At 43.0% G+C, this 21,768-nt stretch overlaps 1 protein-coding gene across 3 annotated transcripts in view; it reads left to right on the forward strand.

The window, feature by feature from the left end:
* cd276 (CD276 molecule) overlaps positions 1 to 15,197 on the forward strand; it is a 74,402-nt gene extending 59,205 nt beyond the window's left edge. Inside the window, exons 7-8 of one of the 3 annotated variants that reach the window (XM_052062929.1) lie at positions 383 to 423; positions 15,137 to 15,197. In XM_052062929.1, coding sequence (XP_051918889.1) covers positions 383 to 405 — 23 coding nt within the window. In that variant the 3' untranslated portion in view covers positions 406 to 423; positions 15,137 to 15,197. Of the gene's footprint in view, positions 1 to 382; positions 428 to 15,136 lie in introns of those variants that run through there. The other 2 variants (XM_052062928.1, XM_052062930.1) reach the window with 2 other exon arrangements.
* The last annotated feature ends 6,571 nt before the right edge of the window (positions 15,198 to 21,768 follow it).

Here is a 21,768-nt window from a genome sequence, read left to right on the forward strand (position 1 = left end):
GCGTGTATCAAAATGTGTTCACCCCATTTTACAAATCAAGATGCGGAGCTAATCTATAAGCGCCGCTACTCACTTTTGTATCGGCACAGTCATGCCACATGTTGCAAGAGCTTCACTAGCGGTAGGAGTTGACATACACCGTGTGTACTCTCCTGTCGCATAATCTCCACTCCTCTGACAGCACAGTCGAGGCATGCTGGGAGAGCTCCCCTATCCATCTCACTCATCCGATCTGCTCTCCCCAGTTTGCCTCCACACCAGAGTGACTAATGAAATGAAAGTGCCGCGTCCTCTACGTCTTGATGGCGCAACAAGAGGGGAGAACTTCCCGCGAAGCTGTCTTAATGTGCATCTCATGCTAATCTCGTCTTTTCCTCCTCAGCAATGACACTACTGAAGAGCTAAGGCCCAAAGACAACGAGGGTGAGTGTGATGTGAATGTAGATCGCCTGTCTTTATTTGTTTTTGTCTCCCTTTGAGCACACTCGCCCTGAGGGGCAGCGTCTCCGGAGGCGAAAGGTAAGTGTGCCGTAATAAGCCTCAGCGACATTCATTCGGTACGACAGAAATATGAGATGTGTTGGCATTTTGATTTCACAAATCACAGCGTTGATGTGACAATTCTGTTTTATTGGACTTGATAAACAATGTGTTTGCCCCTCCCTTATAAACACTCTAAAGGAGGGGTCTCCAACATGGTGCCCGTGGGCATCAGGAAGCCCGTGAGGACCACACCAGCAGCCCGCCAGTGCTAGTATTGTGATTTGCTAGTAGAAATTATGATTTGAAAATGCAAACATGGGCAGTATTATAGATTCTTTAGCTACCTATTTAGCACTCTAGCCAATCGCTGATGCTACCATGTCATAAAAATACAGTACATACAATGCCGTCAAGAAGTATTTGCACCCCCCCGATTTCTGGGGGGGGTTTTTGTGTGTTTGTTTTTTTTGGGGGGGGTTTGCACTTCTATCACACAGAAAGTTTCAAATCTTTAAAACAATTTTAATATCACTTCGAGACAACCCAAGGAAATACAAAATGCAGGGCCCATTCCCTTGAATAATGAGAGGTTTCCAGTCTCAGCCCGGAGGCTTGCTGCACCCCCGGCCCGGCGGTCATGGACCCCGACTCGGGGTGGCGGATTTGGGTGGCCTCCAGAGACTGAGGGCGACGAGCCATTGACTCGAAGAGGCGGGCAAATTAATGAGACTCAGTTCAGTGTCAATGATCGCTGGCGGCGAGCTTTGTGTGCCGCTCACTAAATCATTATCGCCCCTATTTCATCCATGGCACATATGAAACCAAAAATATGGTTCAATATCATTGTAAAACACAAAATATTGGCTATGAACTGTAGTTGTCACGGCCGGCGGCTGTCTCACTGCCTCAAACCCGGAAATTGATTTTTCATCTTATATGTGAAAGCTTCTGTGCAAAAGCACTTCCCGGCATTCGCCACTCGTGAAATGTTACTGTGCAGTGGAGGCTTGCACATTTCAGTTCATCTGACCCCCAGCCAGCTTGTTGCATTGGAAAATCAACGGAGGCTGGGCGGTGTGGTGCAATGCCATGTGGTGTGGGGCGGGAATTTGTCATGGAAAAGCAGCGTATGGTTCACATGAAGCTCGTCAAAGGATAACCGCTTCGACCCTTAAATTGCCATTGCTAACCAAAACAAAAACATCTACCAAAGACCCGAATGCAGAGGTCTGTTTCCATCGTTCATGGTCATTACAGGCCTATACAGAGCTTGCTGAGCTGACTTTGAAGGAGGTGTGTTCGGAGTAGGAAGGGATCTAAACAGGCAGGATATATATAACTCTCAGGGAACCGGACTTCCCTACCCACCTAATGTGTCAGATGAATTCAAATGAGGTGTCTTGTTAAATTTTGATCACCAGTTCCCTGCATTGTAAAATACCTCCACACACAGCTACCTGTCCCGCTACAATTGGCTTGAAACTCAGCGATGTTTATCTTGCTGCAGCTGTATTGCTCATCATATCTGACCAAAACCATTTTTATTTTGCACATTGGGTTTCCTCTTGGCAACCCGGTGGTCCAGTGGTTATCGCGTCAACCTCACAGTGCAAAGGTACCGGGTGCAATTCCAGCTCCGGCCTCCCTGTGAGGGGTTTGCATGTTCTCCCCGGGCCTGCGTGGGTTTTCTGCGGGTACTCCGGTTTCCTCCCACATTCCAAAAACATGCATGGCAGGATGAACACTCAAAATTGTCCCTAGGTGTGAGTGTGAGCGCGGATGGCCGTTCGTCTATGTGTGCCCTGCGATTGGCTGGCAACCGGTTCAGGGTGTCCCCCGCCTACTGCCCGAAGACAGCTGGGATAGGCTCTAGCAGCCACCCCCCCACGACCCTTGTGCGGATAAGCGGATCGGAAAACGAATTAATGTTTCCTCTTCAATAAAAGTACCACACAAGAGAAGTACTTTAAAACAGATGGCAAATTGGATTCAACAAGGCACCATTAGAGGGTGCCATCATCTGGAATTGTCATCAAAAACGATTCAGTGAATGTGGCATGAATCCAAGGGCGGGTCACATCACAAGGTGGAAGTAGCCTGTTTTGGCTCGAAGCAGACTGACTCACGGGCGGCCTCTGGCAAGGGTACACTTGGAGGAGGACTCTTTGGCGTCGCTCCACTTCGCCCATTCTGCCGCGGCCCAAACGACGTCAAACGTCAGCGGCGTAGATCTGAGGTGGCATCGATGTTCCACTTGGAGAAGATGCGCGTTGTCACATTCCTGATAGCGTAACCTCTCTCCATGATTGCCTCTGCATGAGACTGACTCAGAGGGGCTCGGACAGGGCATGACAGACTCTTATTGTTTTGCGGCAAGTCTTTCTCCCAGATATTCGGCCGTTACTCTTCAATTTCTTGTTCTCATTCGTACAACCAATAAACCACTTTAACGATTAAATCGAATGTCATTGTGGCTAACGTATCATGACAATACGATAATTGTCTGTTTCTCACACTTGTGGTGATTCCCACCTCTATTAACCAGTGTTAATAGTAAAACGGGGAATTAGCTGTATCGTAATAGTGTTAATATCATCAGTGCATCCCACTAACATTGTGCGGTTGCTGTGATGGGTCAAATGCAGAGGTCAGATTTCGTGTGTACACCTCAAAGAAAGATGATTATTATTTTCAATATTAATTTAATGCTTGCCTAAAGTGATTTTGTGGTCATCATGTGCACGCTACGTGCTTTGCTTTTTAAAGGTTAGTTATGAGAACAAAGTCATAATTTGAAGGGAAAAAAACACGATTGCAATGTTATGAAAATAAAAGCATTGTTTCATGACAAAAAAGTTTAAATATGATTGTCACACAAATGATAATATATCATTTGTAATAATATAATACAATTATTGAAGGTAATTTAAACTTTTTTTTTTCAGAAGGGTGTATCAAACTGGTAGCGCTTCACATTAATCACTACCTAAGAAGTATCTTTTAGTTTGAAAAAGGTTGGTGACCCCTACTATATGTACAGTTGGTTTTGCTCCTTTTTCAAATGACGCACCACAATCATTTATTGTGTATTATTTTGCAGATTCCCAAGCTATGGCTCGCTCTTGGTGTCTATTCTTGGGCGGCCATACAGGCTTGCGTGTATCGTCGCGGCGGTAGGCAATAATAGAGCAGATGACATTAACATAAAGTACGGATCCGCACTGTATTAGTGCTCCCATGCGCCTCTAACTCTTACTTTAATAACCGTCGGTTTGGTGTCAGTTGCGTGAATCCTTTTCATTACAGGCTTGGCCAGTTACAGCTTGTTTTTATTGCACCCTGATTGGTCATCGCTATAAAGCCAACGCGTGCAAGCCCGGCGCGAGCAGAAGATGATGGAAAATAGCGAAAGTAATTTCCTGTAACTAGCCAAAATAAAGTCTGGCCCGTAGGAGTCAAAGAAAGGGCGTTGGTCATTACCGTAGTATCCACTGACCTTCACCGCTGCTCCCATTGCTCGCTAATATCCTGCTCGCATTTTCAACCTCTCTTGCTGCTGAATCATCCTTGATCAATTACTCTAATATTTGTGTGGCGCTTTTTGGTATTGATTTGCGCGTTTACTACGACCGCGGCATATCTTATTTAATCAAGCCCGCCTCTGCATTTAATTAACTTGTTCGGGAGTCCAGGGGCACTTTGTTTTCATAAACCTCCGCCTTATCGATACATGTTCATCCGTGACTTATGTTTATTTGCGCAAGGCTTTTATGGCGTCATTACCAGCAACCGAGATCAGACGACATGGTAAATAAATTTCTGCCTCACACCTGGTACGCTCGCTTGGTCACTTTTTGACCTGAAAAGCAGAACTTCCAAAGTTGAACGCAATCTGGCAAGTTCTTCCGACCTCAAAACAGAAAATAAAATCCTTTAATAAATAATATAAAGTGAAAAAAAATTACCGTATTTACCTAAACCATAACCGCCGTGTTGAAAGGCTATTCCTATATTTAACACACACATTTTCTTTTTAAACGCGGGCATGGTAAAACGTACGCTAGCTTAAAAAATATGGTTTCATCCACGCACGTTAGCCTGTGTTTTTAAAAAGGCAGCGGGAGCAAAATTGAGTTCGGTTGTACTTTATTGAAGTATTTAACAAGTTTTGCTATTTTTTTTTTAGTTCTAATTTGTTGGAACATCCTATGCTTGTGTGCTTTTTCTTCATAGACTGTGGCTTCCTCGGGTTCAACCCAAAATTGTCCCTCAGTGCGAATGTGAGTGTGAATGGTTGTTGGTAACCTGCCCTGTGATTGACAAGGCTCTCAGTCAACTTGGAGAGGCTCCAGCTCGACTGCGACCCTCATAACAAGCGCAATAGAAACTGCTGAGATTGATTGACTGCGGACATCAAGACATCAGTTTCATTGCTAGTCATTTTACTGATGATCATGCAACCCAAGTGCTGTTTGGCACACAAATTAAACAATAACAGGGGTGCTGTAGCTCCAGGTCAGGCACCTGGGGACGTCGGACGATAAGAAGAGATTACATTTTTGCACAGAGAAGTGCAATTAGTGCCACGTAATGGCCATTTCCTCCCTGCTTCAGCACATCTGAGAAATATAGATTTAATCCACCCCCTATGTATTTGCATATACTTTGCCAAGATTAGGAGTCCTTGCCGTGAGTGTTTGCTGCACAGTCGGCGTTATCTGAAGAGCTCTCCCCGAAAGGGGAAAGAGATTAAAACTCTTTGCTGATGCTGTCGGCAGGAAGGGGAAGTGAGGACAAGGTGGGAAGAGAAAAGGGGGAATTCCTTGAGTCCTTCACTGTCTTGTTTGTCAGGTGTGGCTCAGCGCAAACTAACACAAAGGATGCTTAACATTGGAATCTCTCCAAGGGAGGCGTAAGATGTCTTTCTCAGTTGGGTATGACTGGCTGTGTAGTCTTTAAATTATGCATGCGGCCGTCTCAGCCAGTTTTATCCCCCCGCTTTACCCTCGTCCGAACGTATTTGGACTGAGATGGCAGAAAAAAAAGAGTTTCGTCATCTTGTCGCTGGGTGCAAATTTTCTACAGACATTAACAGGAATAAATGCACATCACTGCATCACATTTTTTTTTTAATGAAATATACAGTACAGTACTTGTCAATCAAGCAAATCCCTATGCTACAGAAATTGATGGTTTACTGTGATTTTTATTTTATTTTATTTCCAGCATGACTTGACTCGCTCTTGCCTTGTAAGAAAGGAGAGCCACAGTCACCGAGGCACTTGTCAGCTGTCTATTGAGCCCCGGGAGAACAGTAAAAATGCATAGATAGAATCAGCACACTCAGGCAAGAGCTGCCGTCGGTCATAACTCATGGCCAGACACGAACATGCAGACTCACTGATGTCACATGCACACACACACTCGCGCACGGCTCTTAATTTTTCTTCATCCAGAATTCACTGAGGCGAAGTAGCACGTCACATTATCTTGACTGCAGACACTTTTTCTATTTAAGTATATGTATACATAAACTTCTTTCTTGCCATATGTCACTACGCTAGGCTATGTTTGTGCTAGGTCCTTTGTCTGCTGTGGTCCCTCGTGACTTTTATCTTAATCCTTTCATGCACCCTGTTACCTGCTAACATGACAAGCTGTCCACCGTAGTAACCACTGTCCCTGAAAGGGTTAAATAAATGTGATTTCACAAAGGCAATGCATTCATCGGAAGAATAATAAATGGTGAATGGTAAAAAAAAAAAATATTAGAAGGCCTTTACTCACCAGAGCCTAAATATTGAATAGTGGGAGGAAAGCACTGTGCTATTTTCACAATGTTCACATTTCTATGTGGAATACATGAGCAGTGTTTGCACGCCGGCTGTGCTACGCAAATGAATCAATGACAGCTAATGAACAAGACGAGAGTGCTGCTCTGTTTACCACTTGTCTCCCTCAGATAGCTCTTTCTCCTTCCTCTTTTTGCCAGGGGAAAAAAAAAGAAGGTGCCTCCATTGAAAGCCGCTGCCTCCGGGCTCAATTAGGCAAAGATTAGGTATAATGCAGATGAGAGCTTGCGCGTGAGCTTCGTGGCGTTGCGGCGCTGATGCGGAAGTGCATGGGCAGAATGGAGACCGCTGGGATATTGCGACGGCGAGATATGCATGCTGTGCGTTTGGAGATGACAGACAAAAAGACGAATGGTGAGGACTGATAAGCCAAGTAATGCATTCTTCAATTAAATTATCTTAAAAAAACTGCAGTGTTTGTTTACAGAAAAATATGTCGTTTTTATGGGATGGCTCATTCTGGAAGGACTTGTTGTGAACCGCAGAGTCCCGAGTTCAGTGATGTGCTGTGGGCAAATATGGAAAATAATAAGCCAGTGCACTTGTCAGTGTTTTGGAGCACGGCAACCAACCCGCATCTTCTCAGGGGTATGCCTCATCTGACATCTGGAAAGAAACCGTGCCCTCAGGAATCAATCAAAAGTAAGTAGGAGTAGAGTGGGAACGGCTCAGGTCAAGCGCGATTGATCTACAAACATAATCACAGGAAATCGAAATAATTTGTCTCAAAGCTCAAACCATTACAATCGTAAAACCTTAATTAGCTCTGCAGGCAGTCTAACGAACGAAGCTTTAATTTTCATGCGTATATTTTCTCTCGCGCTTGTCCTCATTAGGGTCTCGTGTGAACTGGAAGTCTATCCAGGCTGACTTCGGGGGGAGCGGCGGGGTGCATCATACGATGCAGATGACACGCCACTGACATTTCAGCGTCATCCCATGACTTATTGTCCCTTACTTTCATTAAGTACGTGTATGAATGAAATTCACGAGTGGATGGACCCAGATTTTCTCCATCTCAATCCAGAAAAGACAATAAGAAAGGTCCAAGATAAGCGCTCGCTTACACATCATCTTTGACAAATCAAGTCAGAAATCTTGGCGGAATTATTGACTCGGACGTGACTTTGAACCGTTTAAAAACCAAAACTAAATCTGCCTATTACCCCCTTGTAAACCCACACTCGAATTAGGGCTTTTCTGTCTCAATCAGAAGCCGAAAATCTTTTTCATACTTTTATTTTCAGGAGGCTGGATTACTTTAATTGTGTCTTTACAGGTCTTAGGAAAAAAAATCAATCAGGCAGCTGCAGCTCATCTAAATTACTGCCGCCGGATTCCTAACAGGCATGAGGAAACCTCACCACATCACACAAATCACAACACTGGCTTCCTGTGAGTCAAAGAATAGATTTTACCATCTTTCCACACTTTTAATTTCCTTCATGTTTCACTTTTTTTTAAAGCACCATATTTGGAGATATATTTGGGGGGGTCATGACCGTTAAGCATCATTTTTCTAGCCAAGGATCCTCTGTAGCTCACTGTCATTTGAGTCTGTCGTTATCATCAGAAACGAGCAAATAAGGCTTGAATCTGACAGCATAAATTGGCTCGGCGGACATCCTCGCTGACCTAAGGTGTCCTGATAAAATAGCGGCAAAAATAAGCACGTCGTGGCCCTTCAGCAGCCTCTAAATTGACGGTCACCTTCACGCCGCGTGGGGAAACAAACAAAATCACGACGCAGGTGGAAAGGAGGAGGTCGCTGGGAATGTCACACGGTGTCATTTTAAATATTCAATCCGATTAACATAGCGAGGATGTAACACGGCGGGGGCAAAAAAATGACTCACTCGCCTATCGAGGCGGCCGGCGTCCCGCTGCGAGCGGCGAATAAAATGCCGCTTTTATTTTTCTGCTTTCTTTCAACCTTCCGTCTGCTCCTCCAGTCACCTTGCCTTTGGAGCTTACCACAGCAGTCTCTTCAAACCCTCCTTTTAGTGTGAAGAGTAAAGATTAATGCACAGCCGTGTACAAATCAGCCTCCACGGGGTTGCCGGTGGGCTGTGGGTGAGAGTCTTATAATTAACACACTACAACGGCCACGGGTCTTTTTATGGTGCCGTACCTTGTTTGACCAGGAAGGAGAAAAAGCCTCTTGCGAGGTAACGGATGCGTTCAATTGGACTGGGACGACTGGGAAGGGCAACAGATTTCTCGTTTTTGCTGGAACTAATTGGGGTGGCCGCAAGCGAAGAGCTTCTTGGCAGTCGAACGCCAAAGACCGAAACCAGGAGAAGCACGTCGAAGATGAATGGATGCACGCGTTATCGATTGTAATGCACAGCCAGCTAGTGTCCATTTTTGCTTCGATGTTTATTGTGGCCCTTTTCCTCCAGTGGAGTTCACCATTTTGTGTTATCCATTGTGGCCAATATCAGATTAGCAGGGATAGATCTCTATTTCTTGCGAGACCCACAGACATATTTCTGAAAGAGTCAAAAAGATACTGTATGTGCAGGATAAATATTGTTCAAGTAACCCCTGAGGAACTGTCTCCGTTCATTGAATGCTCAAACTTTTTAGTTTGACATTTACTGGCAGCCTTCGGTTTTCTCCTTCAGGGTGCTTAGCAACCAGTGGAGAGTCAAGGACAGGATTCCGCCAAAGTTGCCAACCAAGGAATATCCGAGCCTGTAACCCTCTTTCCATACATTTATGCATAGTTATTTTTGCACATAGGTTTTGATAAAAATGATTGAGTCTCACACAGCTTGCAATCTTTTTTTTTTTTTTTTTGCAAAGCCCAGCAGCTTTTGGCAGCCACAGCAATATTGGTTTGTTTTTTTTTGTCTTTTTCTTTTTGTGGACATTAGAGATGCATTGATCTCAAGTGAACTGTCAGCAAATAAAGATGCACGTTTGTGCTAGCCCAGTGGAATGCCAATAGTTCAATGTTGTTTGTTCGGAAATGCTCCTATGCGTTTAGAAACAATCATTCTCTTAGAAATAATTCATTCTCGGGCCACACTTTACGAACTGGATCTGGAAATGGCGGCAAACTCGTGGAAAAAAGGTATACACGTTTATATATTGTTTTTGGATCGGATAAATTACATTTCCATTCATTTTCCTCGTGGGAAAGATGATTTGAAATACCGTATTTTCCACACTAAAAGGCGCACTGGATTATGAGGTGCACCTTCAACGAATGGGCTATTTTGTCTTTTTTTTTCATATATTGTACGCACCGCATTATAATACTCAATCTACAATGCATCCACTAGATAGAGCTACGCTCAAGGAAATGCCAAGAGAACACTACACTACACCCTGATTTATATAGCGACGATCAGATGTCAGTAAAACTTACTGAATAAAGATGCGACACAGTTCACTTAACCAACAGCAAGTTATAACATTGACTCGTTAACTCGTTAACTATTTTGTGGTCAACTGTGAAACCAATCGCCTTATATTTAAACTCTGCGTTGTAAGCATGTCTCGAGTAAGAAACCATTTCGGGGTTGACATATTACCGTAATGACCATAGACACGGCGCAACGGATATTAAGGTGCGCCGTGAGCTTTTAAGAAAAAATAATGCGTTCAGGTGCGCCTTTTAGTGCGGAAAATACAGTACGGATTTGTGAGATACGTGGTCACGGAATGAAGTAAACTCGTATCTCTTTTGCATCAACCCGTATATTCATGAATGAAATGCCGACTGCCTCTTTTGTGTATACTGGTTTGAGTTAGCGCACCATCCTTGACTTGGGACATTTAAAAGCTTAATAATTTCAAAAATCAACATGAGTGCATTTTACTCTGGGGTTTTAAAACATTCGTCTTTTCATGCGTCGATATTTGTTGAGTATGTGGGTGGTAACTGCTAACCCCTATCTGCTCGCAGAAAACGCAGTGTAAGACGATACAGAACAATGCTGTACAAGGTCAAGGCTGTCTTAGATATTTGTATAGGACGTAAACATGCGTTGTAGTATTCAAGAAGTTCCCCGGGGATCTTATTTCCGGCGCAGTCCTCCCATCAGCCAAACACTGATTGGTTTCAGGTAATGTGAGCTACGCAAATGAATGTAAATGCATATTGTCTCTGTGCAGCTTTAGACGATACTTCATAATTACCAGTCCTCGCAACGAGAGAAATGGTCTCGCATGCTTTTGATGCTCCCGGTAATGATCTTTACCGAGCTTTTAAGCGTCTTTACTCATTATGCGCCAAATCTCCTCAACATTTGTATTTATTTTTTTTAGTTTCTCGGTTTCATCGCCGGTGTTTGCCTTTGATGGCTTCCTCTGATTGTGCTTTGGCGCCACGGTGTCATAAAGCGGCAGCCCCGCTGTTCTTTGTGTGTAATGTGTAATGTTCCTCAAATATACAAATTAGAAGGAAGGCTGCAAACTCCGCAGGATGAACTGTGGTCCTTTTTTTCCCCCCCAGTAGTGGATGATGGGAAGGAAAGAAATGGTTGATGAGATTGAATCTGCCTTATTTTGCACATGAACAAGCTCTGATAGGCCATTCAAAGCAGCCCGCAATTTGGAGTACCTGCCGCAAATGAATCCGTCCATCAGCGTCGCGGCTCGAGTTGTTGGGAGTGGAGGATTGCTTCTGCCTGTTTAACACGGTGGCGTTTAATTTGGCTTCCTCCTTGTTAAAAGATCCTGGACACAATACTATTTTGGTGATCGTCTACATTACTGCCAAGACTTTTTTGCATAGAAAGTCTTTCAATGGCCACGATGTGTTCATGTGTGTGTGAAGGGTTGGCTATATGTGCCTTGCAATTAACTAGCGACCAGTCCAGTGTGTTGACAGCCTCTTGCCCAAAGACAGCTGGGTTAGGCTCCAGCTCACCCGTGACCATAATGAGGACAAGTGTTGGAGAAAATGCAAAGTTGGACGTGGAAAGCCTCTGTTTGTTTGTGGCAATCTTGCCAGTCAGCATTTTAACGCTTCAAACCCATCGCTCGCTTCATGCTAATGTTGACAAGGATGACAGCCAAACTTGTCCAAACGTGACTACAGAGGAACAGACCCGTATATTTTGGATGCATGGATATCAGTTGTTTACAGAAATGAAAATGGAACAGTTGAACGGGGCATTCATCCAAAAGTATTGGTACACTGACGGCTTTCGTTTTGCTGCAAATGGAACACAACCTCAGGGTGAATATGAGGCGAGAAACATTGACTACGTTTACATGCGCTCAGTATTTGAGTTGAGTTCAAAATTCAATTTTTTGCAACATTTGGGAAAACCCGTTTACATGCGTGAGCGGACAGTTATTCCCGTATAGATGGTAGTTAACGATCAATTGGAATAACAAAACGGGCAAAGTACGGATAACTTGTATACGCACACATATATGTGCGTCTATAAACACAATGTGTCATTTTCGGCATGGAGACAGAAAATAACGTGAACATGCGGAACACACGCAGAAATCAGTGTATTCAAGTTAAGGTTGGTTAACAAGTGGCGGCATAAGACGCTCGCTCGTGGCTTCACTCCTCGTGACAATGGTTAAGCGGCATTGCTGCACATACAAATCATTCCTGTACTCAAAAGACCAAGATCTCTTGCAGAATGAAAGCCAATGCCCCATTCAATGGAAGTATTCCAATCCGCGTTTATCCGACCAAATATTAAGGTGAGGAAAGGGAAGGGCTCCTATTTAGGGTTTTAACATTTTTTGCACGTATTTGAATGGCCTTTCAAAACCCGAATACTGCACACATTTGTATTTTGGAAGGTTTATTGACTGCCTGCAATCATAGTCACTAAGAGCTCAGCGCTTCTTTCCAGACATTTTTATCACCACCTGGTACACCATTTAGATTTTAAAAGGTGTAGGGGTGGGCAAACTACAGCCCGCGGGCCGGATCCGGCCCGTTGGTCTTTTTTAATCCGGCCCGCCGAAGATTGGTGCACAATTAAGGTTTGATTGCATTCATTTCGTTTGGACTTGTAATGACAGGTATGTCAACACCAGGTGGCGCAGTTACTTCAAGTTGCAGAGCACAGGGAGGGAGGGGAAGACGAAGAAAGAGGGAGAGAGTAATGACCATGGAAGGGAAAGTGATATGTATCTGATTAAACGAACCGGGTAACAAAGTATGAATCATTCAGGAGACGCCTGGCGTCGGAAAGACTCAAATCTACAAGACTGAAAAACAAGGAAGCGATTCTTACTCAGTGATTCTGGCACTTTCCATGCTCAGAGTGAATTGCTTGTGGCTCGAGTAAATTAACATTTCCTAGAATGGTTTAATTGTTATCATGTTAAAAACTTTCCGCAAACTGGACCGCTAGTAAGAGAGGAGGCGAGTTCCATAGCGCTATGAGCATCGAAGACTTCGAAGCGTCCCGAGGCTGGCTTCAAAAGTTCGTTGCGCGACATCAGCTGAGCAAGCTGTCATGTGTGGTGATCGAGACAAGGTAAAGTTAGAGACAGTGAGTGAAAAGCCACAAGGTCTCTTACTCATCTCATTTTGTAGCAAATAGTCCTATTTCTAACTTTTAGCCCAGGCCTCCACAATATTTTCTGCATCTCATTTGCCCCCCACCCCGGGAAAATAATTGCCCACCCCTGATTTAGAAGATGCCACCCATTTTTTCATGTGAGCAAAATTCTTAGAAAATATGAGTGAAAGGAGAATCGGGGCAACCGGACTCTTGGTTTGTAGATGTATCGCCTTTAACACAATCTTTCGTTCTCAATCTTCAGTGTCCAGTTGTCCTACCTATGCCTGATGGCTTTGTCCCCTGGGGCTGATCAAAGCTGTTTATCAGCCACACATGGCAACAACAACATCAGCATCATCAACAACAACAACAACAACCCTCCTGTGCCCACCCCCTTGGGGACACTCCCACCAGAGACATAAATAAGGCAACTCTACATTCTGATGCCTGCACCCCGCTGAGGGGCGAACGTTTGTTTGCAAATGGAGCGAATTTGCGTCCATGCGAGGGTTCCTTCAAGGTCGCAAACGTTCACCAGGCGTTCTCCGATGTTTTTACTTGTCGCAAGGACATTGAAAAAATACAAGTGACGTTTGCGGCCCTGACAAAAAGTCAATACCCGCTACCCTGGCAAACACTCACCAAAACGTTTGCCGCTCGGTGGTTTAGATTAAGAACTGAAGAGCCCAGGTTCCTCGAGTCAACTGTTTCAGTTGACTATGACGTTTACTGTCAGGTGTCTTTTATGCTGAATGTCAGCTCAGTTTCAGATTTGGGTTTGGCCTGGTGAGATTACATTTCCAGTCGATCGCGCAGGTTTTTTTGGCTCGGACATACACAGTAAACGACAGGAAATTCATCTTTATGAACAGGTACCCTTCGAAATAATGCCCACTCAACTGAAGTAAACAAAGGTGGGCTTCAAGTTAATGCGACATTTAGCAGAGCTCGTCGCTATATCTTTGGGGATACATTATTCAAGTTATTCAGTGGTACTTTTATGCATAGCTTCCGAAATGAAAAAATTCAGCCATGAGGAGAGCAACGCTTTCATTCTGTTTCCTAGTAGGGACGGTGAACGTTAAGTGCAGCGAGGGAGGCTAATAATCTCTTGCCACATTGCACAGGAGATGGTGTGCTACATTAAGACCTTGGTTGTGCTTGTCTAAACCCGTCACCGATCCCTTTTGATTTACGGGAACTTTGAACGGCTTAAGCCCTCTTGGGGGAAGCCGGAGACCATCTTTGCCCGTTTGAAGCCAGATTTACGGCAACTACAGAAATACTGATATTCTCCAGCCGTGCCCGCTTTCGAATTGAGACGACTAGGACGTGTCGGGTAGGTTGGCGCGATTCCAAACCCTGCGGGTATTGCTAGGAGCTGATAAACACAAATTGACTCCATCTGATGGGATCTCCCGGTGTTATGCAAATTAGCTCCATTGTGAAGTCACGATGAGCAAATATTCTGACCATCTCGCCCACAGACTCAATGTCAGATATAGGCGGCTCCCCAATCAGATTTTCACCTCTGATAGAATAAACTGATCAACAGCAACTTTCAAGATGGTTCAATGTGTTTTTGACATTGATTTCACAAATGATTTTTTTTCTAGTGCATCGGGTTTTTGAGATATTTTCATTTAGAAGTTGAAGCTATCCTGATTTTTACCGTTGTCATCAATAGTTTCAGGGAAGAAACCCCCTCCAGTTGCTGATTCATAAAATTACTAAAAATATCAAATATTATAATATTCTTCTCCTGATGCGGTACAGTAAAAATGACGGCTTATTCGGAATTTCACAAGTTGATTTGAATCTCTGACGAAAAAAAAAATGTATTTAGTTGTATTACAAACAATGTTCGTATTTTTACCGCCAACAGAAGACACTTCCACTTTTTGAAATGTAATTCATCTCCATGGTCAGCAGAGAATATCTCCACATATAATTTTAATTTAACTTACTTTAAAGGAAGTTCTCCATCAACATTTAAATCGATTGGCTTGCAGTACTCCATTAAACACTTAAACTTGGAAAAGTATATGACATTGCTCTCCTATTCAAAAAGTAATAATTAATAATTGGTATAATCTGGTCGAAAAACAAACATAACACTGTCAAGTGTTGAGAATGAACCCCATTTTACCCAAATTTCATTTTGCTGGCTTTCAAATGGCCAAAAGGTATCATTTGATGTAAACAGTATTATTTGTAAACCTGTACGCCTTATTTTTCCCATCTCGGCGTGACCAGCATCTTTCAAAGATCATCTGCTAAATGTCACCTCATTTTTTTCTTTTTCAGGTGTTCCAGCCGGGCGGCAGATATGAGAAGAGTCTGGCGGTTTAATCCCACTCCAGCCATCAGAAGCCATCAACCTGCTGACTGCGGCGTCCCCGTAGCCTGAGCGCAATTCAAGTCCATCATCATCGCCGTCATCATTTTTGCAGTGTGAAGCTCCCTTGAGTGTCCGTCAACATACATCACGCGCCATTATGTACTTGTGCCCCTCCCATTCCAAATTTTCTTTTTTTTATATATATTTTATATATATATTTTTTCCATGTTCATTTTATCAATGGAAGACCACCACCAGCCAGTGTGAATGCATTACAGTCGCTACTTTTCAATGCAAAAGACAGATTTCTTAAAAAAAAAAAATCTGATCATTTTGAGAAGAGCCGGTCTCTGTCATTGTCCCACGCTCACTAATTAGCCTCTGTCGCCCGGGTAACCGCTATCTGTCAGCGTCTGCTCCACGTCCCCCATCTCCCATCTCCTGGAAGCGGAGGCGATTGTGTAATTGAATGCCGGCTAAGCTCCAGCAAACTGCAAATGTTGTATGGAACACACGCCGACAGCCTTCTATAAAAGGAGTGTTTTCATTGAACACGAGACTACGGCCGGCGCGGAATGCTTGATCTTGTCGGTGAGTTGTGTGGATGTTTACACGTTTACAAGAGTTTACAAGCCTTCGTTGCTGACCGTTTTAAGTACAAATGACAAATGCCAAAATTGTGCCTCTTTGCAGTAAAGTCACGCCGAGAAAAATCACTTGTTCAGTTGTGATTGTGTATCCTAACTCATGAACTTTTTTTTTTTTTTTTACCTCAAACTCGCAGGTTTACGCTTAGCGATGCTTATTTTTCAAGTGCACTGGAACCACTGAAGTCGAGTACAATGCGTTCGCTGTTATAAGTATGAGGATGGGCTGACATGGTCATAGGTTGACAAAGAAGGAATTATGTCGCACTCAAGAAGAAAGAACATTATTTCCTGTTGCTAACTCTGTTTGGCTTCCAGATAAACCCACCATGGATCCAGAATCAAGCTCTTGAAAAAAAAAATGCTATGAGACGTTCTGTTTAAGTGGAACCAATTTGGTAACTGTGGCGTGCTGATGTGTTAGATTTGTAGGCTGGTATATCGCTGCGTACTTTCTCCTTGCTTCTTTTGACTTTCCGGATCTACAATATGGCATATATGCTAGTTGAATCGACTGTGAACTCGCACATTGTCACACGGGCTCGGCAAAGTCGCAAAGGGCAGTCCATGCGAAGAAAGCCAAGGTGGTGTCATTGGCAGGAAGGTGATGGCTTAAGTCTTCTGGGATGCAGGACTTATTTTGAGGATCAGGATGAGGGTTTCAATACTACGGGAATCCAAGCGCTTGCAACACAGTTTGCAAGATGCTTGTCACCCGCAGGGGAGGCTGTCAAAAAATAAAACACATTCGGCCAAGTTCGACCTTTGCCTCGTAGACACTCTATGAACTTAGTCCCCCGCCAACCGCCACCCCCACATCCACCCCAGCAAACCTTTACTCCAAAAGGAAATAAGAGAAATAATCTGCTTGAGGCTCAAACTGTCCCAAAGTACCAGTAACATTTTTAACTGGCAGACAAGTGTCCAAAGAAACATTTATAGGAAGAAATTAAAAACATCCGTTAAAAAAAAGTGATTCCTCTTGACTTGAATGATTAAAATATATATATATATATATATATATATATATATATATATATATATATATATATATATATATAATTTTGCCTTTTTAACATTAGAAAGACAAAGTTAATCACTGTTTATATTATAGCTTAAATAAAAACAAAACAATCACAATGAAGCACACGATCTTAAATGATGACATGGTGTCATATTTTAAGATTTAAATGTTAATCGCAAAAACACAACAAAACACAAAAAGGGATGACATGTCTGACTACAATAGGAGTGAGTTCCTACTGTCCATGAATGCTCACTGAACTCAAGCATTCGTGACAGATTGAAAATTGTTCTACTTTAGAGGTTCTACCACAATAATAACAAAAGCGTCACAGAAAATGTGAAATAAGTTGAAAATCCGACAACTGCCAGTTCATGTCCATGCAAGATCTCTGCTGAGTGGACAAACTCACACGCTTCTATTTTCGGTGTATATCCTGCTGTTTGCATACTTTCAATCATCCTAAACACATTGTGAATAATGGATTTGCTCTCTGATTTGTTTGTTTGTCATTGTCAGCGAAATAGCTACCTTGCATAACTCGAAGAGAAAAGCACGACACACCCTCCCCACGCCCCCTCCCAGAAGTAAACACACACACATTTTTACGTCCTGGTCCCTAAGCTAAAGCATGGGATGCTGTGTGTACAGTAGCAGTTGACCTTGCCGGGTGTCCTCATGGCCTGCACGCCCGCTGGAAATTAAATTACAGATTAGTGGCTGGAGGCCCAAAGGCGGCTTTGGTCGGCTCTCACTCTTATTCGGGGATTGGTGGTGGGGGATTAGAGGAAGGAAAGTCTTGAAGATGTTTCTCGCCCTTTTTAGCTGAACGCTAGCTGCAAACACCACTGACCCTTGCATGGCGTCAGCTAGACACCAGGGACATACATTTAGTGAGTATAGAAAGAGGTTGGCTGGTTGGTTGGTTGGTTCTATACCGTATTTTCCAGATTACAAATCGCTCTGGAGTATAAATCGCACCAGCCATAAAATGCATATATAAAAACATATCTATATAAGTCGCACTGGAGTATAAGTCACATTGTGAGGGAAATTTGTTTGATAAAATCCAACACCAAGAACAGATATGTCATCTTGAAAGGCAATTTCAAATAAAAGTAAATAAAAATACAATAAAGAACAACAGGCTTCCTCTTCTACGTCGCTTACATCATACTCATCTTCGATTTATCAATGCAGGCACTAGAGCGCCCTCTTTCGGATTCATGTGAAAATAACATAAAATGATACACTAATGTGTTCATAATTTCATACATACATCGCTCCAGAGTATACATCGCACCCCCGGCCAAACTATGAAGAAAAAGTAGTGTAGTCTGGAAAATAGGGTAGCTAGGAATGTTGGTTCGTCAGTAGGGAGGGTCATCGGTAGGTAAGCTGGTAACGTGGGAGCTAGCCAGGTAAATTGGACTGCAAATAGCAGCATATGCATGAGCTCGAAATAATCATCAATTCAGTTTTGTTCGTTTATTAATTTATAGAACGTTAGATATTAAGTATAATGTATTATAATAAATGGTCGAGCTTAATCAGAACGCGGTCTACTGACTGTCGGTTCCTTGATTCTAGTTTCATCTCCGAGGGAAACAGAAACTTTGAGGCTGTTCACACCTGATGGGAACATGGTTTCAAGTGTGAACACAAAGCACTTCTCAGGTTAAAATGAGTTTTCAAAGCCGTAGCTAACAGAAAGTGAATGTTCATGTTTGGATGTCCACGGTGTGAGGTCACTTTGTTTGGGTCTGAGCTGACAAACAGTGTGCACTTCTGGCATGTTGTCATTCCAAACAATTGCTTTTGGGAGGCGGTCTAAAACCGACAAACTGAGCAAACTCAGCAGGCAAGTTTAAGCAAATAGAACAACATGACGCCTCGGGCCAGGTCAAACATCCCACCTCAAATAAATTCTCTTTTGCCTTTAGGGGAAAAAAAAATTGGAGCGTAACTACGATGATTTCAAGTTCATGTATATTACTCACACACTCTTTCAATGCCGGCCATTAAAAAAACAACAACAAAACAAACTGAGTGCCAGCCAACTCTGAACATTCTGAGTGATATTTCAAGGCTTTGATTATATTGTTTAACGTTTTATGATTATGTAATCAAAAACTACCAAATATAAGATTAGAATTTCTTCTTTCATCACTCAAAAAGTTTGTTTCTATTTTATTCCATTTTTCAAGTCACAATAAAAGGTAACTGGACTGTCACTTATATAGCGCTTTTCTACCACAGGTACTGAAAGCGTTTTATTCTGTTACCTCATTCACCAACTGATGACGCAATCAGGAGCAATTGGGGCTTCGGTGTCTTGCTCAAGGACACTTGGACATGGTCACAATGGCCAGGGATCAAACCACCAACCTGAGCCATGACGCCACTTAGCAATAAGCAGTAAAACATGGGTTGGTTTCACTCAAATCACCTATTTCAGGACCAAAAAATGCTGAAAAAAAATCAACAGTGACTTTTATGCTATTGTTTGATTTAGTTTAGTGACATTGCAACTTTCTCAACAGTCCTTTTCTTCTATAAAATACCAACGACGACGCCGATGAAAATGTGCTTTTGATGGCAAAATAATGGATGTGCACATAATCACCAATCTAACTATATAGTATTTCGAAGTGTGTGCACATAGATCAGTGCCATGAGCCATATATATATATATATATATATATATATATATATATATATATAAACACACACACACACACACACACACACTGTATATGAGGATTTCAATTTGCAGCTTGGCTGTATCTGTCTGTCTCGCCCCAAGTAGGTTGCCCACCCTCCTATAGATAATGGATAGTTGTTCACACAACATCCATGCATCGGCACAGTTTGTTACCCATGTGCCTTTTCTTCCCCAATTCAAAAATAGCATGCACACTTTTGTTGATACCCTCACTTAAAGGAAATGTCAACTGGTGTTTTTTTTTTCCAATCCACTCTCAAATGGTCAAACAAAACACCTGAGGTAAGCTTGGAAGGTACTTTGGACACAGAGTGCAAGCAATGCTTCCAATGTGATGTGCTAATCGCTGACAGGAAGCCACTGCAATTAAATGAGGGAAGAAAGACAAACAGCTTCGAGGACACAAGTGAATACCAATGGGCAAATAGTTTATTCATGGAAACGGTGGATTCTCCATCACAGGCCATTAAAGTGCATGTAAATAAGTTTGGCAATGGCCACTTACATCACGTGTAATCACCGCAAAGGGGGGGGAGCTGCTCAACGGAAAGGCCCTTGCATATTTTTTACGATCTGCCCGGGTTTGTTCGCCACTTCAGGAGCGGCGTGTTAACGTTTTTTTTGTGTGTGTGGGGGGTGGAGGGTGTTCCCTCCCCCAAGGAGTTCTGATGGCGTAGTTAGTATGCAGAGGATGGAGCGGCGCATAAAGCAGCCAATGCGACTGTGGTGGAGCGATACTTTTTCGACTGAACTTGCTAATAAGCACGCTGTTTTATGAAGCTCTGAAGCAAGCGTTCAGCCTGTGAATTTGCTTTGGAATTCACAGTAAGTTTCCTCATTGGAAAAGCCTCAGAAGCTCCCAGATAAGTGCTGCTAAGGCTCACAAAAAAAGGCCCAAAGATGTGATTTCAAATATTCTTCAGAATCAGCTCAAGGTATTCATCTCATGAATGTTCTGGGGATGACACGTTAGTTTGTCCTGACTTCTCATGCTTATATGCCAAAAGTGAAACGTCTACCTGAGAAGAAAAAAAAATCATCTTTCAACCGTATAAGTATGGCGCTCACATTGGATATAGACAATATATTCCATGAAATCTACTTGTTAATAGTTTCCACAAAGACAGTGGTGCTTGTGTTTTCTAGTTACACGCTTTTACTTACGGCCTGATCCCACTGAGCAGCGAACAATTACGAGTATTTTTCGAAGGTGCCAAATGGTCGCCAGACGCACGCCTCAGCTTTTCTTGTCAACAAGAAAAAAAATGCCACACAACTGTCGGAGAACATCTGGCGACCGTTTAGCAAACATTTGTGACCTTGGACGAACTCTGACGAGCGCGCAGCATTCGCAAACACTCGTAATGTTTGGCCGCTCGGTGGTTATTTTTGATTTGTCTCTGCAGTCAAAATTTGAATTCCAAGCATGGAAGCAAGTTGGCCTTTAATACTCGACTAGCGATTGTTTTACATCACCACCAAACCAAATCCGTGAACAATCTGCTGCTACATCAACCAACAGCGACTCAACTGTGATCCCGAGTCGATGACTTCTGACACTTGAACGAGATCTCATGTATATTTCAAGGCTGAACTCATCGCCGCGGATCAACTTACACCTTTTATCCATTTCTGCACGTGTGCCTTTCAATGAAATAAAAGCCTTTTTTTTGTCGTGTCATTAAAGCGTAATCTCAGCATATCCGTGTCACGCCGTGTCAAGACACCGGGTCACATCGTTGCAAACCTGAGCTGACGATGCAGAGAGAGAGAGGAATAGAAGCACCTGAAGACAAAAGCTTCGACGTGCCTGCGAGTCACATCGCTTTGAAATATCATGACCGTGTAAGTGGGCGGCTACGCAGCAGTACGGAGTGCCGGTATTTTTCGGTTTTAGCCTCTAGTGTAACGGGAATTTTTTTTTAAGGCATGCCAGGCATGAGTCCACAGTCCCCTCTCGTTCTAGTTTTCGCTTGCACTTTGTGATACCCATACAACTTCTTCCATAATTCGGGTACCTAAAACTAAAATAATAAATAACAGCAGACTTTTTTTTTCCTTTGCTAAGTGTTTATTTGCCCCACGCATTGTCATTTAGCCATGTCAAGTAAGCTACTTATACGGCAAAATAAGGCTAACTTCAAAATAGAAGCTTACTAAATAATACATTGTTGACACTGTCCATCATAGCTGACAGTTTAG

The sequence above is a fragment of the Hippocampus zosterae genome, chromosome 4 (genome assembly GCF_025434085.1).
Source record: "Hippocampus zosterae strain Florida chromosome 4, ASM2543408v3, whole genome shotgun sequence".
Classification (NCBI taxonomy): Eukaryota; Metazoa; Chordata; class Actinopteri; order Syngnathiformes; family Syngnathidae; genus Hippocampus; species Hippocampus zosterae.